This window comes from Nothobranchius furzeri, chromosome 17 (genome assembly GCF_043380555.1).
Source record: "Nothobranchius furzeri strain GRZ-AD chromosome 17, NfurGRZ-RIMD1, whole genome shotgun sequence".
NCBI classification, from domain to species: Eukaryota; Metazoa; Chordata; class Actinopteri; order Cyprinodontiformes; family Nothobranchiidae; genus Nothobranchius; species Nothobranchius furzeri.
The window spans coordinates 44,250,862-44,267,645 of record NC_091757.1 but is presented as its reverse complement, the minus strand read 5'-3'; the positions used below and the strand labels follow the sequence as shown (position 1 = coordinate 44,267,645).

Genomic DNA, 16,784 nt, shown 5'->3' with positions numbered 1-16,784 from the left:
CCAGAAGCACAGAACACAACAGGTAACAGGTGCTGCTTTGTGGTTTTTAGTCTGGACTGAGTCACGAGGAACTCAGTGTCGCCGTGGAGATGCTGTCCGCTGTTGTGGTGCTGAACGAGGTGCTGGACACAAAGGACCTGCAGGCTGTGATTGAGCAGCTGACTGATTCCCCTCTGGGATTTACCAACATAGACCACGACAACCTCAACAGGTATGGCTACTGCTTACATGGAACTCCTGAAGAGCTAATCTGTGCTTTCCTTTCATTTGTTGACTGTAAATGAAAACATTTCAATAAATAAAAGTCTACAAACTGACTCTTGGGCTGCATGTTGCAAATTCCAATTCTACCAGATTTACACAGTATGTCTGTGTCCCTTACAGTATGCTGCACAATTCTGGAACCCGGGTTTCATTTTTATTCGTGGTTTTTAGTGGTTGTAGATTACAATATCGGCTTACTGCTTGTGTGTATGCACTCGTGCTTTTGTTACTATTTCACTTCAATATTTCTCTAAGTGTATGTGCTGCTGTAACAAGTGCATTTCTATTGTATTCTAGTTTTTTTTACACCTTTGTTGTTTTTAAAAGGTTTGCTACATAATCTGTCAAACAGTTTTATATTTAATACGTTTATTCGAGTATGATCATGTTTGTTTACTGTTGATTCATTTAATCAGGTATGCTGACATGCTCATCAAAGAGCGAGCCGAGACTCTCACCAAGGGCCAGGAGTTCCTCTCGTGGAACGATGTTCAGAAATGCATCGACACCATTAACATTCAGGTCCACGAGGAACACGAACGTAAGGACCTGGTCTCTTTTTATTAGTTGTTATTATTAATACGGTTAAGGAAAATTTTTTTAATTCTAGTTTTTATTTTGTTGTCATTGGCGATGGTAACCTTGGTAAGAATGTTATACGGACTTAAGCTGGTTTACATTGAACATGTTTTATTTTGTGCTGTTTGTTAAATGAAACTAGCAAACCATGGGCCAAAGCCTCCCAAGTCAGGATAACTGAACATAACTGGGTTATTATTTGACTGATATGTTTTGCTTCTTCCATTCCAGGCATCATCGCCATAGCTGAGATCAATGAGGCACTTAACTCAGGAGATCACCAGCAGACACTTGCAGCCCTGCTGCTACCTACAGCCAAGCTGACGGGAGTGAACCCAACCACAGCCAAACACTACCACGATGTCCTGCAGTACACAAAATGGCTTCTCTGCCAGGTAATGCAATATTTTATTTCATACTTTTAGACATTTATAGAAGAAGAACAACCCAAGACTTTTGTGTCCTAAAAGTGCAAATCATGGAAAAATCAAATTCATATTTCAGATTTTACTTTTACATCTGGTTGGTGTTAAACTACAGAATCCTTTTTATAACATTGGTTAAATATGTCTGCTTTGTTTATTCACATTTTTACAAAAACATGTTGAGAAATCAAACCAGGAAGGATTTTAACCACTTCTATTTTACAACGATGTGCAGCATGCTGGCACCAGTGTTGCTGCTGCTTTTGTTTCCAGTGGTAAATCTCTACTCTTTCCCTGTTTTTTTTGTGTAAAATTAGGAAGTTTCATGTCATTGCTGCTGGTCTCTGAGGCTTTCTGTGAAGAGAGATGAATTGTAGCTCAGAGTCTGCAGTTTTGGAAATGAGCATAAACAGGAAGGGGTCCAAGCAACTATGAAAACAGCAGAGACACACTGCTAATCTATAGTATCCATACAGTCTGTCATCCCCACTGGAATACAGGCGGATGTAGTGGGCTGCGTGCAGGATGCCACTGGGACAGAAACACACCACAAAGATGACGAAAACCAGAGTGCTCACCCTGACGAACGGCCTCCAGTCATAAGCACTCTGTCCTAGGTGGTGAACCACTGCCATGTGAGCAAAAATACAAACGCTGAAGGGAAACAGGAAGCCCAGAAAAACCAGCATCAGCCTGTAAGGCACCAGTGGGGAGTGGCTGCTTTCTTCTAGAGGAAGTACATCATGACACGTAGTGATCCCCAGCTGGCCGACATGGTAGCTCTGTCTGACCAGCAGCTCGGGAACGACAGCGGCTCCAAACAGAAACCAGACCACTAAACACATCCACACTGCTAGTGTGGATTTCGCCATCCTTCTGTATAAAAATGGTTTGACCACAGCCAGGTAGCGCCTCAAACTGATGCATGCTATCGTCTGAGCAGAACAGTAAATGTTCCCGTAGAACAACGCTGTTATAAGTCGGCAGGAGATTTCACCAAATATCCAGTTGTTGCCACTGAAGTGGTAGTGAACACGCAGCGCGAGCGAGAGCAGGAGGAGCAGGTCGGACAGGGCCAGGTTCAAGTAAAGAACCACCGTGGACAAAGACTTGGATCGGAGTCTGACTCGGAGGAACGCCAGGATGTAGGCGTTTGATGGGATACCGATGAGCATGATGAGGATGTACGATGAAGGTATGACCCAGGTGCTGAGGATCCCCGTAGAGTATTCTGTCACTGGGCCCTTGTGGTCTACCTCCACACAGGGCTCTGAACAGGGGGGGAGCAGTACGGTCCGCAGCCTGGTGTGGTTCTGTTTAGAATACGATCCTTTAAAAGTTCTTGGTGACAAAGTGTTGCTTTCATTCCTGGTTTTGTTTCCTGTCAAAAAACCAAATAAAACCATCATTTGAAGCTATAACAGACATTTAAATGTTATCTGCTGTTCTAAAAAGTTATTTTTTCCCCTAAAGTGTTTACAATAGACTTACCTTCATGCTGACTGGTCTGCACCGCCATCAGACAAAGGAGTAGTCCAAAAACAGGATCAGCCATGTTGCCTTTAGACAGACATCTCACGGTTTTCGAGGGTTTGTGTCCTCAGGCTTCCACATGTTGTTCGCTTTTGTTCGTCTCCTGGCTCAGAGTTGGAACTGATGATTGTTTCCTCCAGCGCAGCTTGTTGATTGTGCGGACAGGGCTGTTATCTGCATGTGATGCAGGGACCGGGCTTCCTGTTCAGGCCTGAAAACTGAATTCCTTCTGCCTGCGTCAGTAGCCTCCCCTCACATACACACACCCACACACACACACACACACACCCACACACACACACTGGGGATGTGTGTGTAGGGGTGACTGCTCTGTGGCTCACTGGGAGCTGTGATCTGTTGATAATTTTAACATTACCAACTTTAATTAGGTTTTGGTGTCTAAAGTGTTTTTAATGGTTTTGAGCTGTTTTCTGTTGTTTGTGCCTAAATGTTGTTTATTTGAGTTTCATAGATGTTTTTTTTTTTCAGGATACCACTTTGTTGTTCTTCCAGCAATAAAACTCACACAACATTACACAGAAATCCTAAAGTCCAGACCGCTGTTTGGGCTGCTAATGTGTTTAAGTTGAGTTTAACTGTAGACAACAAAAGCCCTAATGTAGGACTTCTCAGGGTCGTTTAATGGTCACTTCCTTCCTGGTGTCTCTGTGGTCAAGGAAAAGCCCCTGAACTCAGCGGAAGGCTCTAAAATTAGCCTGAGAGCGAGCGCGGTGGTCATGCTGTGTAAACATTGTTCCACTGTTAAAAAAAAAACAGATTTGTTTTCCATCTCACTTCTGCTGCTGTGGTTTTTGTTGTTGCAGTAACATCACCAACCTGTTAAGAGTTGCTTTATTCACTTGTGTCAGTAAATATAAGGTTTTCTAAAGTTTCTCTGGAGTTTTTGATTTAATTAAAGAAAAAACACACCTGATGTATATAAGGATGCTGGTTGATTCTTGCAGCTGCTCATGAGCAGCTTTTCTCTCTTTCCTCTGACCACTGAAGGGATCTTGTGTTCTTATTTGATTGCAGAACTCTGGTGATGAATCGGCGGTGCTGTGGCTCGACCAAATCCAGGAGGCCATAATAACAGCCAATCAGGATGAAGAAGAGGCTCTCACAAGTACACACTCAAAATTATGGTTTCCTCTTGTTCACCTGAGCCAGTTTAGACCATTAAAGCAACTTTTATTTTATTAGTAAATATTTAGAATTTTGTCGTCTGTTTAAAAAATGAATAAATAAAAGAGAATAATCATAATGTTAAAAAAAGCTGTTTTTCACACTATTCTTGTTATTTGTGTTTATCTGCTGTTTTAATTAATCTTTAATTAATCTTTATCTATATTTGTGAACAGTTTTTTGTGTCCTTTCTTACATAGTTTCTGTTTTATTTTCACTTTTAATCAACACTTTTGTAATGTTTTGCTAGTGGCTGGGTCTGTAGCTCACATTAACACAAAAGTGACTGAAGGGGACTCCCAGAACACCTTGCTGGCTTTGCAGACTCCCAGTGCAGGACTCAGAGCCGTGCATCCCGAGTGTGCAGACAGCTACCAATACGAACTGGCACAGAGACAAACCAGTAAAGCTACTGAAGGTAACTGGTTACAAGCATCACGTGGAGCTCGTTTAATAAGAACCTATGCAGGTTTGAGTACTTCTGACATTGGTTAGGAGCTTGTTATGTTGCCTAACAACTTTGAGCTTGACTTCAAAATATTACACAGTCAACTAAATTAATCTCTAATGCTTTAACCAAATACAAGTTAGCAAGTATTTTGCATACGAGTTGTTCTTTTGCCTCAGACATAACACATCAATCTGATTCTTACCACAATTTAACATCAAATCATTTTATTAACTCAGATGAACCCAAATGAATCAGTACGTTATACACTAGATGCTTTTAAAAGTGAGATTGTTCTGCCTTCCTGCAGGCAGCAGTGATGGTTTGTGGGTAAAACACTGCATCAAGGACAGATATGACTATTATTATAACCTGGAGACTGATCAGGGCTCCTGGGACGAACCTGAAGGATTTGAACATAAAGCAGACCAGCTCAGCAAGGATGAGATCCAGGTACCACTTGAAACGTCACATCACGATGCCGTAAACAAAGAAAGTGTTGTTGTTGAAACTGACATGTTTAACTTCCCAGAATGTAGTCAACAGTGTGACAGCAGAATATAACAGGGAACAGCTCTGGATAGCAAACGAGTCCTACATCGTCCAGCTGCAGGCGAGGATGAGAGGTTACCTGGTCAGAAAGAAGCACGCAGCGAGGATGGAGTATCTCCGTCAGCAAGAACCTCATGTAGTCAAACTGCAGGTACGAAATGTGTGCCTCAGCGGGTGGAGAGGGTGAATGTGTGTGTCCATAAGTCCACAATCCTGGACAAAGAAAATGCAAACTATGTTTTTAATGTCCTACATTCACTTTGAAGCACATCAACAATTACGAAGATGCTACAAAACTATTTTGAACACTTACAGTATCGTTGCAGATCCATAAAGAGGAGTGAAACAACCTCACATTTGTACATACTCACACTTGTATTGTCTTTTTCCTCCAGGCTTGCTGGAGAGGTTACAAAATGAGGAAAATCTACATAAACAGGATGAGTTTGCTTCAGAAAAATGTTGAAACTGTCATCAAGGTGATTATTAGTGTAATAAATATTATTTAAATATAAGAACAGAAGCTATTTTTATCAGTTATAGAATAAACTTGTTTAAGAACCTTTTGAAATCATCATTAAAATCCTGAGATTTGTAAACGATTTGTAAATAAACGTGTTTACACATAATTCCCGTGTTAAAGACCTGATGAAGATGATGTGGGTGTTTTCAGCTCCAGTCTCTGGTAAAAATGTGGAAAGCAAAACGAAAATACAACCAGAGGCTTCGGTTCTTCAGAGAGCACGTGAGTGAAGCTAAAATAAGCTAATGCTGTTGTTTTGTTCTGCTCACTGCTGCTTGTGTGTTCTTATTTAGGAGAAGGAAATAGTGAAAATCCAGGCTTTCCTGAAGGCAAACAAAGCCAGAGACGACTACAGAACCTTAAGTGAGTCAGAGCTGAGTGAATATTGTGATGTTTGTGACTTTAAACCAAGATCATAGGAAACCATGGGTGAAATGTTTTATCTGGTTTAAAATGGTTCAACAGTAATTTGTATGACTGAAAAGGAAAAAGAAAGAAAATGATCTTTTTAAGGATGGACAATATATCGGCATCAACATCGGTATTTGCTGATCTTAGTCATTTTTTAACATATCGGTACGATAAATAAAACCAGCCCGATATTAACAACCGATATTTTTTTCCATTGTTTTCCATTTGTTTATCTGTTTCAGAGGGTGAGGGGGGTGATATGTATTTGTTTAGTCATGGGACAGTGATTGTAATCATCGCAGAAGCGTAAATGTGTGTGTTGTGCGTACATAATGTAAATTCAGCTTTAATAATTTATATTCTATACACAATCTGCTGATCTTGTAAGCATTAATGTATTTACACTGCTCTCAAAAATTAAAGGAACACTTTAAAGAAACATATTAGGCACATAAGATCTCAATATGAAGTTGGACATCTATACAAATAACGACATGGCAATGTCTTGGGAACAAAAGGATGCCAAGTCTTTTAGTGGAAATAAGTTATCAGCCTACAGAGGGCTCAGTTGTGTAGACACCCTAAAATCGGAGTGAAATGAAGATGTGGCAGGCTAGTCCATTATTACAAAAACTTAATTTCTGCAACTCAAATTGCTTTTCAGTATCTTGTGTGGCCCCCACGAGCTCGTGTGCATGCTTGACAACGTCGGGGCGTGCTCCTGATGAGACAATAGTTGGTGTCTTGTGGCATTTCCTCCCAGATCTGTGTGAGGGCATCCCTGAGCTCTTGTACAGTCTGAGGAGCAACCTGGTGCTGCCTAATGGACCGAAACATAATGTCCCACAGATGTTCTATTGGGTTTAAGTCAGGGGATCGTGACGGCCATTCAATTGTTTCAATTCCTTCATCCTCCAGGTACTGCCTGCCTACTCTTGCCACATGAGGTCCGGCATTGTCGTGCATTAGGAGAAAACCAGGACCTACTGCATCAGCGTAGGGTCTGACAAAGGGTTCAAGGATTTCATCTCGATACCTTATGACAGTCAGAGCACCATTTCCTAGGCAGTAGAGGTCTGTGCGTCCCTCCATGGATATGCCTCCCCAGACCATCACTGACCCACCACCAAACCGTCATGTTGAACGACGTTGCAGGCAGCAAAACGTTCTCCTAGTCTTCTCCAGACTCTTTCACGTCTATCACAGGTGCTCAGGGTGAACCTGCTCTGGTCTGTAAAAAGTACAGGGCGCCAGTGGCGGACTTGCCAATTCTGGTGTTCTTGAGCAAATGCCAGTCGAGCTCTACGGTGCTGGCCAGTGAGCACAGGACCCACTACAGGACGTCGAGCCCTCGGGCCATCTTCATGAAGTCTGTTCCTGATTGTTTGGGTAGAGACATTCACACCAGTGGGCATGAGCAGTGCTCAGCCTGTTCCACCTTGCACAAAGGAGCAGGTATCGGTCCTGCTGATGGGTTGTGGACCATCTACGGCCCTGTCCAGCTCTCTGAGAATAACCACCAGTCTCCTGAAATCTCCATGTTCTGGAGATTGTGCTGGGAGACACATTAAACCTTCTTGCTGCAGCACGTGTGGATGTGCCATCCTGGGGAAGTTGGACAACCTGTGCAACTTCTGTAGGGTTAAGGAATCGCCTCATACTGCCAGTAGAGAGCCAAAACTAGCATGAGTGGAAAACCAGCCAAAAAAGATCAAGAGGGAGAAACTTGAAATGACCTCTACATGTGAAACCAGTCCTGTTTTGAGGGTTTTGTAGTTGTTGCCACTTTAGTGCACCTGTTGTTAAGTCCATGAACAATAATACAGCTGAAAGTGATTAACAATTCCCTCAGCTGCTTAATCAACCAGGAAATTATCAGACAGGTTTAATTGATTTCATGCCAGGTCCAATAAAAATAGGTGTTCCTTTTATTCTTGTGAGCAGTGTATATCGGTTATCAGCCGTAACGAAGATCTTAATATCGGATATCAGTATCGGCCCAAAAATATAATATCGGTGCATCACTATATATTTTAAATCTGACCAGCAGAGAAGATCACCAATGTAAGATGGTGCTTGTCCATGTAAGGCCCTATAGACCAGAACCAGGATCTTGAAATGAACCCTGAAGTTGACTGGCAGCCAGTGAAGCTGGAGGAGAAGCGGGGTGATGTGGGCGTGTTTGGAGGACTTGGTCAGAAGCCGAGCACAGGCATTCTGAACCACCTGTAGACGGTTCAGGGAGGTTCTGCTCAGACATGTGAAAAGAGAGTTACAGTAGTCTAAGCATGAGGAGGAAGGTGTGGATAACTGTCTCAAGTTCAGAGCGGGACAGAATGGGACTCAGCTTAGCAATGTTCCTGAGATGGAAGAAGGAAGAGCGAACAAGAGAACTGACATGAGAATCCAGGGTGAGAGCTGAGTCAAAGGTCACACCAAGATTCCTGACAGAAGGTTTGGTGTGAGAAGCAAGCTGACCAAGAGAGTCTCTGACTTTGGGAACCAGCTCGTCTGGGGCCCAGATGAGGATCTTAGTCTTATCTTCATTCAGCTGTAGAAAGCTCCCAGCCATCCAGGTTTTAATAGAGTCTAAGCAGGTGTATAACAGCTGCAGCTTAGACATCTCATGGGGCTTAAATGAGATGTACAGCTGGATGTCATCTGCATAAAGATGGTAGGAGATTCCTTTGAAGGAGGTCAGGGTGTGCTGAAGAGGAAGTGGATAGAGGAGGAAGATGGTAAATGGTAAATGGCCTGTATTTGATATAGCGCCTTCTAGAGTCATGGAACCCCTCCAAGGCGCTTTACAACACAATCGGTCATTCACCCATTCACACGCATTCACACCCTGGTGGGGATGAGCCACGATGTGGCCACAGCCGCCCTGAGGCGCACTGACAGAGGTGAGGCTGCTAAGCACTGGTGCCACCAGTCCTTTGCCCAAGGACACAACGACAGTGACAAACTGAGCGGGACTCGAACCTACAATCTTCAGATTACAGGGCGAGCACTAACTCCTGTGCCACTGTCGCCCCAAGAGTAGGGGCCCCAGCTCAGAATGTTATGGGACACCATGGAGGAGGGAGGTGGTGGAGGACCTAAACTTTGAGACAGCCACAGAAAAGGAGCGCTCAGAAAGATAAGAGGAGAACCACTCCAGAACATTTCCTGATAGGCCTACCCAGTCTCTCAGCCTCTCCAGTAGCAGGTGATAGTCAACAGTGTCAAAGGCTGCAGGCAGGTCCAGCAGGACCAGAACAGAACCATTCCCTGCATCACTGTGAGTCAGAAGGTCATTAGAGACCCTGTTAGTTATTAAGTGTGATTATGTGAATCCTCTGAGAGCCTCATTAAAGAAGTTTTTTAATTTCAAATAACTGTCCATTTAACATATTCGAATGACTTGTCTGTACTTAAAATATTTAATTCATTCGTCGTGTTTGTAAAATGTAACCAGCACATTGTCTGCTTTTTTGTCCCGTTCTAGCCGGAGCTCTAGATCCTCCTCTGTCGGTGGTGCGCAAGTTTGTCCACCTGTTGGAGCAGAGCCCCTTGGATCTGCAGGAAGAACAGGAAGTGACACGTCTCAGGGAGGAAGTGGTCACAAAGATTCGCTCCAATCAGCAGATGGAGAAAGACTTGAATCTGATGGACATTAAGATTGGGCTTCTGGTGAAGAACAGGATCACGCTGCAGGTTGGAAACGCGTTTTAGAGAGCAGCAGCATGGCTTTATGCGTGTCAGTGGAACAAACTTAGGCTTTATAAATGTGTCGGTTTCAGCAGGAATTTCTCATTCATTTGGTTTTGTTTCATTTAACAGGATGTTGTGTCACATAGTAAGAAAATGAAAAGCAAGAAAAACAAAGCCAGTAAAGATGATCCGAGTCCAGGAGGTGGACTGGGTATAAAAGGTCTCAGTAAGGTTAAAAGAAGGAAACTGGAAGCCTACCAGCATCTTTTTTACCTGTTACAGGTAAAATCCTTCTGCATCAAGCACCTGACTTAAACATTCACCTGATTTTTCTGATCCACTATGAGGAACTTGACTACAAGTTTACTATATGCTGATGCGTTCCCTTTTCTGTCCTCTTCTTTAGACAAACCCATCCTACCTGGCTAAGCTGATCTTTCAGATGCCTCAGAACAAATCCACAAAGTTTATGGACACTGTGATCTTCACGTTGTACAACTACGCCTCCAACCAAAGGGAAGAGTACCTGCTTCTAAAACTGTTCAAGACTGCTCTAGAAGAGGAGATCAAGTAAGACCCGAGACCACCTTGTGTTGCTTAGTCTCATTTAAACATCAGATCGGGTGTAACCGCTTTTCTGGCGTCCCAGCTCTAAGGTAGATCAGATCCAGGACATCGTGACGGGCAACCCCACCGTTATCAAGATGGTGGTGAGCTTTAACAGAGGGGCACGCGGCCACAACACGCTCAGACAGCTGTTGGCTCCAGTGGTCAAGGAGATCATCGAAGACAAGAGCTTGGGCATCAACACCAACCCTGTGGACGTGTACAAAGCCTGGGTTAACCAGCTGGAGACGGCCACCGGAGAGGCTAGGTAGGAGGCAGAAACAGTTGTCTTCCTGTTTTAATATCTGATAGAATGATGTCTTATTTAATACCTAATAATTATTTATTTTTCACAGTCTCACCTGTTCATTAAACTTTTGTCTCTTGTCGCTGTCCTTTAGCAAGCTGCCCTATGAGGTGACTCCTGAACAGGCCATGTCTCACGAGGAAGTGCGCAGCAGGCTGCAGGCGTCCAGTCTCACTCTTCGCTCGGCCACAGATAAAGTCCTAAACTCCATTGTGTCCTCGCTGGACAATATCCCGTAAGTTCCAACCTGTTTTTTGTCCCTGTCCTCTTAAAAGCTGTCCCGTTCCTGCCTGTGTATGTCGGACACCTATAAGCATACTTAATGTGTATATATATTATATATATACACACATATATATATATATATATATATATATATATATATATATATATATGATATTTTGTATTTAATATTATTAAACAATTCTAATTTTAGTTTTTGTTTGTTGCTTGCATCTTTTAATTACCTGGTAAGGCTTTCTCCCAGTTTATAGATTATATTGGATATAAATTTAGCTGTTAGCTAATTACTTTAATGGGATGTAATTTGGGACTCAAGTCTGGTTATTTTAATCTCCTTGACTCATAAATACACATCTTAGATTACATAACAAATCATGTCTTCCACTAGATGGTGCTGCTTTGTAACTTGCAAAACAATCTAGTTGAAGACAAAGAAACTGGGCATACTTGCAGTTGTTGATGTTTTCTTTGTTCTGATTGGTTTCGTTGAGCGTGTGAAGGCATTATGTTTTGTCTCTGATTTCTCATCATCACCTGTTGTTTTGCATGTAGTTATGGCATGAGGTACATAGCAAAGGTTCTGAAGAACAGCCTCCATGAAAAGTTTCCAGAAGCCTCAGAAGATGAGCTGCTGAAGGTAGAAGATGTAGATAATTAACATTTAGTCTTCTGTTTATTTCTGATGTTTGCAAGTTTAGGCTGAATGTTTTTTTCCATGTTAGATTGTAGGAAACTTGCTGTACTACCGCTACATGAACCCAGCCATTGTGGCTCCAGATGGCTTTGACATCATCGACATGTCAGCGGGAGGGCAGCTTCACCAAGATCAACGCCGCAACCTGGGATCTGTGGCCAAGATGCTTCAGCACGCTGCCGCTAATAAGCTGTTTGAGGGCGAGAATGCACACATGACACCGATGAACACTTATATATCTCAGACGTATGAAAAGTTCAGGTAAGGTTAAAGGAATGTGTACAGGTGTTGGTAATTAGAATATAATGACAAGTTGATTTATTTGATTAACTCCATTCAAAAAGTGAAACTTGTATATTAGATTTATTCACTATGATGAATAAATCAAATGATGAATGATGAATTTCAAATGTTTATTTTTTATTTTTTTATTTTGATGATTATAACTGACAACTAATGAAAATCCCAAATTTATTATCTCAGAATATTGTGAAAAGATTCAAAATTAAAGACTTCCCTGCCACACTCTAATCAGCTTATGAAGTCAAAACACCTGCAAAAGCCTTTAAATGGTCTCTCAGTCTAGTTCTGTAGGCGACACCATCATGCGGAAGACTGCTGACTTGACAATTGTTCAAAAGATGACCATTGACTCCTTACACAAGGAGGGCAAGACACAAGGTCATTGCTGAAGAGGCTGGCTGTTCACAGAGCTCTGTGTCCAAGAGAGGCGAAGAGAAGGACACGATGTGGTAGAACAAAGTGTACAAGCTATAGAGATAATTGCACCCTGGAGTTAGTGCTTCAAGAACACAGACGTGTGCCAGACCTGAGTTTCAGCTGTCATTATCCTTGTGTCAAGCCACTCTTGAACAAGAGATGGCATCAGAAGTGTCTCGTCTGGGCTAAAGACCATAAGGACTGGACGGCTGCTGAGTGGTCCAGAGGTATGATCTCTGATGAATGTACATTTTGCATTTCCATTTGGAAATCAAGACCCCAGAGTCTGGAGGAAGAGAGAAGAGTAACAGAATCCACGTTTGAGGTCCAGCGTAAAGTTTCCACAGTCAGTGATGGTTTGGGGTGCCATGTCATCTACTGGTGTTGGTCCATTGTGTTTTCTGAGGTCCAAGGTCAACGCAGCCATCTACCAGGAAGTTTTAGAGCACTTCATGCTTCCTGCTGCTGACCAACTCTATGGAGATGCAGATTTCATTTTCCAGCACAACTGCACACAGTGCCACAGCTACCAGTACCTGGTTTAAGGACCATCCCAGTTCTTGACTGGTTAGCAAACTGGCCTTACCTTAACTCCATAAAAATCTGAGTATTGTGAAGAGGAAGATGCAATAATCCAGACCCAACAATTCAGAAGAGCTGAAGGCCACTATCAGAGCATCATGGGCTCTCATAACACCTGAGCAGTGCCACAGACCGATCGACTCCATGCCACACCACATTGCTGCAGTAATCCAGACCAAAGGAGCCCCAACTAAAGACCGAGTGCTGTTCATGCTCATACTTTTCATGTTCACACTTTCAGTTGAACAACATTTCTAAAATTCCTTTTTTTGCATTGATCTTAATTGATATTCTAATAATCTGAGATACTGAATTAGAGATTTTCATTAGTTGTGACTTATAATAATCAACATTTAAAGAAATTAACATTTGAAATATTTCAGTCTGTGTAATGAATGCGTCTACCATACAAGTTTGACTTTTTAAATGGAATTCCTGAAATAAATCAACTTGGTCATGATATTCTAATTAAATGACAGCAGCTTTATACATTCATGCAATGTTGCTATGGATTTATTGATCAGGTCTATTTCAGAAGGTCTTTGAGCCACTAAGTCCACATTAAATAGAAAAACTTGATAGAAAAGAGGAACTCTCCCACTAGTGAGAACAAAGAGTGCTGATAAGCTCTATTAGATTTGAATGTGAGGTCAGGTCGGCACGGCGACCACAGCTGTAATTCTGGTAAGAGAGGAAGCTGTGTGTGCCGAATCAGCAAGATGGAGATGGTTTTACTCGCATCACCTCAACACCAGAGAAAAGCAAAGACAGTCACATTTTCAAAGGAACTCATCAGTTTTCAGCCTGGTTGGTAGGGAAACGACCACAGAGGCTGTGACGTGTCTTCTATGATAGTGTGATGTTTGTAGCTTAGCTCTGCTGTATCTAAAGCTGTATCTCTTCCTCCAGGCTATTCTTCCAGTCTGCCTGTGATGTCCCTGAACCAGAGGAGAAGTTTAATGTTGATGAATACTCCGACATGGTGACCCTGAGCAAACCCATCATCTACATCTCTATAGAAGAGATCATCAACACTCACTCGGTACACGCAGACGTTTCCATACGGATGTGCAGTTACATTCTTAATAACATAACACTACTACTGAAGAAAATCTGCATTTGTTCTTTTGATTATCCAGAGGATTTCAAGGCGAGAGGTGGGCTTGTTCTTTTGACCATCATCAAGGCTCTCCCAATGCGACTCAGATCTTTCTGTGTTCATAAATAATCATAAATCAGGGCTGGACATCACCTCCAGATTTTAAAAATATTGATACATTTTCAAACATGATGACCCTGTAATGTTTATATCAATATAAATACCGTAAATCCTCTAATACAGGCCCGGGCCTGTATTTGACTCAAGCTCATCAAGCTCCAGGCCTTTATTGGAAGGAGGACCAGAATTAGTGGCAGGCCTCTATTTCTGTTTGAGCAAAATGAACTAATGGTTCGCTGGAGTTTTTGACAATTAAAATTGCGCCCACATTTTCAAAGTTAAACACATTTCTTTTAACAACGGTAGTTTCTGCTTCAGCCCTCTCCCCCCTCCCCCGCGCAGCAGCTGCAAACTCACTGATGCGCCTGCAGCCTCTCAGAGTTCCTGCTGCTCTAAACATTAAAATAATTATTTAGTTTTCTGTTCCTCACTTCTGATAACCTTCAATGGTGTCTGTTTGTTGCAACCACCAGGTACAAAAACTAACTTGTTTTTATTTGACTATTTTTCTGTCCTGCCTGTTTATTATCTTCCTGCATCTCCTCTCAGTCCTAAAGAAAAACTGCTACCTGGGTTCATATATATTCACCTTATGAGTTACCTTTGAACTGCAGTTCTAAAAGATCTACCGAACGCAAAAACAGCGGAGTGCGTGTTGCTCGCCGGCCGCATCAGTGAGGTGTGTCACCAGAGGACAAAACAGGTGATGCGCCCTGCTCCACAGCAGCGAAACGCATCAGGCGCAAATAAAAGACAGAAAACATTAAAGGAAATGAGCCGATATGAACGATCACGTGTCAGTACCGCCGCTCTGGCACAGCGCATCACCCCCCACCCCCCGACGCACAGGAGCTTGTCACCTGCTGACAGCAGGTTGCTGTCTTTTCCGAGGGCTGCATCTTGCCGGTCGTTATCACGTGACAGCGACTAGTCGATGACAGGCATAAAAAGTCACTATAGAGCGGTGAAGTCGACTAGTGACTAGTTCATACAACCCCTGCTACTGCTCCCCAGAGTGTTCTGCAGCATAATAAGCATGTTCTCTTTGAACTTGATATCAAATTTTCGCCTCCTCTTCGTCTCTGCACGGTTAAAGTTACCCTCACGGTCTGTCACTGGCAAATCAAAAGTGAGACGGATGACACAACCGCCCCCCGTACTTGCTTGTTACCACATTCCACCCGGCCACAATAAAATACCGGCCATTATTCACCTCCGCCGACTCTGACACCGGCCAAAATATGATACCCGTCCGTTAATCGATTACAGGCCAATATTAGAGGATTTATGGTAAACAACCTGTGAATTTCTGGAGTTGGCAGGCGTTGCTCTCACTAGCTTGCTGCTTCTGTTAGCGGTCCTTGCACGTGTTCATACACGTTTGGTCGATCGTTTGATGACAAAACTTACAGAAAACATGTTCTCAATGCTCATAAAAATCTCTTTAAGTTTTTGTTCTGCTCTGCTGAGGATAGTTTGGGTAAAGATACCTTTGATCCCAGGATTGTAATTGGTGACATCTGTTTTTTGCAGCTGCTTTTGGAGCATCTGGAGGCCATCTCACCGGACCGCAACGATTTGCTGCATGAGCTGCTGCAGGACCTGGGAGACGTTCCTGATGTTGAGACTTTACTTGGTAAAGTCCAACGGACTTTAACCTAAATGTTTCCCAGTTTTATTACAAGGTTCCCAGTTTTCCAAGCTGTGCTGCTTAATTCTCTAGGTGAAGGAGCCGTGGACTCTAATGACCCAAACAGAGAGAGCACTCTGAGCCAACTGGCTAAGACCGAGGTCTCCCTCACCCTCACCAGCAAGTTTGAGCTGCTGGAGGGAGACGACAAAGACCTGAAGACTCTAATGACAAAGTGGGTTTGTGCTGAGACTCTGTTGACGTGTCCGTATCCTGCATGTCTTTGCTGTCCTTCCTGCCTCTCTTATCATTTCCTGTTGAGAGGCGTTTGGGTTATCTGGATGAGGAACATGCATCCGCTTGAGTCGGTTTTTCTGAAGTCTACTTTGGAACGTTTTTCACATTTCCAGGCAGAGATATGAATTTGCAAGTAAAATAAAATAAACGGATTATGTGTATTTCTAACTGAAAGGGTTTAAATGCTCTTTTAAAGACGATTGGGGTAAAACTTGAAAGCGATCTCATTGATCTTCTCCCAGTTACTTTTGCAGATATAGGAGGTAACGGTAGAGAAGCTCTGGCATCCCAGTTCCTGCCGACGCTCTCCAGGGATGCACGTTTGGGGGGAAACATAACTTTTTTTGTTTTTGAGAAAATTTTTGTCAGTTTAGAAACTGTGGAAAAAAATTCCAAAAAATGCTGCTGAAGCCCACTTGTGTGAGTAATTCAACTTGGACTGTGAGACCATCTAAAGGCTCGGGAACCTTTTGTAGGTGGTTTTTGATCAATTAGCTGATAAGAGTGTGATTAAAATAAGTCTTTTCACAATATTCTAATTGTCTGAGGGTTTTATCTTCTGTAAGCCATAATCATCACAATTTTATCAAACAAAGGCTTGAAATATCTGGCTTTGCATGGAATGAGTCTATCTCACATATTAGTTTCACTTTTTAAGTAGAATTACTGACATAAATGAACTTTTGCACCAGATTCTGACTTTTTGAGTTACACCTGGAACCATGCTCCCTTCAGATCATCATATTTGCTTCTTCTTGGATGTAGAAAGTCAAAATGATTAGAAACACAGTTTTAGATCATTATTTAGTGTTTGTGTTAATTGAAAGTAAATCCAAGTTTCCTCATGGCTGCACTCAAACTGAAATAATTCTA

At 42.6% G+C, this 16,784-nt stretch overlaps 2 protein-coding genes across 2 annotated transcripts in view; one reads left to right on the top strand and one right to left on the bottom strand.

Annotated features, from left to right (window-relative positions):
- iqgap2 (IQ motif containing GTPase activating protein 2) overlaps positions 1-16,784 on the top strand; it is a 42,083-nt gene that overhangs the window by 22,906 nt on the left and 2,393 nt on the right. The window contains exons 13-32 of the mRNA XM_015972499.3: positions 51-211; positions 681-805; positions 1,075-1,238; positions 3,837-3,927; positions 4,237-4,404; positions 4,745-4,887; positions 4,967-5,137; positions 5,382-5,465; positions 5,660-5,731; positions 5,803-5,872; positions 9,408-9,616; positions 9,743-9,895; positions 10,020-10,183; positions 10,263-10,487; positions 10,621-10,761; positions 11,322-11,406; positions 11,492-11,724; positions 13,675-13,807; positions 15,518-15,620; positions 15,708-15,849. Coding sequence (XP_015827985.3) covers positions 51-211; positions 681-805; positions 1,075-1,238; positions 3,837-3,927; positions 4,237-4,404; positions 4,745-4,887; positions 4,967-5,137; positions 5,382-5,465; positions 5,660-5,731; positions 5,803-5,872; positions 9,408-9,616; positions 9,743-9,895; positions 10,020-10,183; positions 10,263-10,487; positions 10,621-10,761; positions 11,322-11,406; positions 11,492-11,724; positions 13,675-13,807; positions 15,518-15,620; positions 15,708-15,849 — 2,837 coding nt within the window. The remainder of the gene's footprint in view (positions 1-50; positions 212-680; positions 806-1,074; positions 1,239-3,836; positions 3,928-4,236; positions 4,405-4,744; positions 4,888-4,966; positions 5,138-5,381; positions 5,466-5,659; positions 5,732-5,802; positions 5,873-9,407; positions 9,617-9,742; positions 9,896-10,019; positions 10,184-10,262; positions 10,488-10,620; positions 10,762-11,321; positions 11,407-11,491; positions 11,725-13,674; positions 13,808-15,517; positions 15,621-15,707; positions 15,850-16,784) is intronic.
- Positions 1,233-2,988, bottom strand: f2rl2 (coagulation factor II (thrombin) receptor-like 2). The gene is made up of 2 exons (XM_015972501.3): positions 2,760-2,988; positions 1,233-2,649 (listed from the first exon to the last, which is right to left on the bottom strand). The coding sequence occupies exons 1-2, from the start codon at positions 2,821-2,823 to the stop codon at positions 1,592-1,594; spliced, it is 1,122 nt and encodes a 373-aa protein (XP_015827987.3). The 5' UTR covers positions 2,824-2,988; the 3' UTR covers positions 1,233-1,591.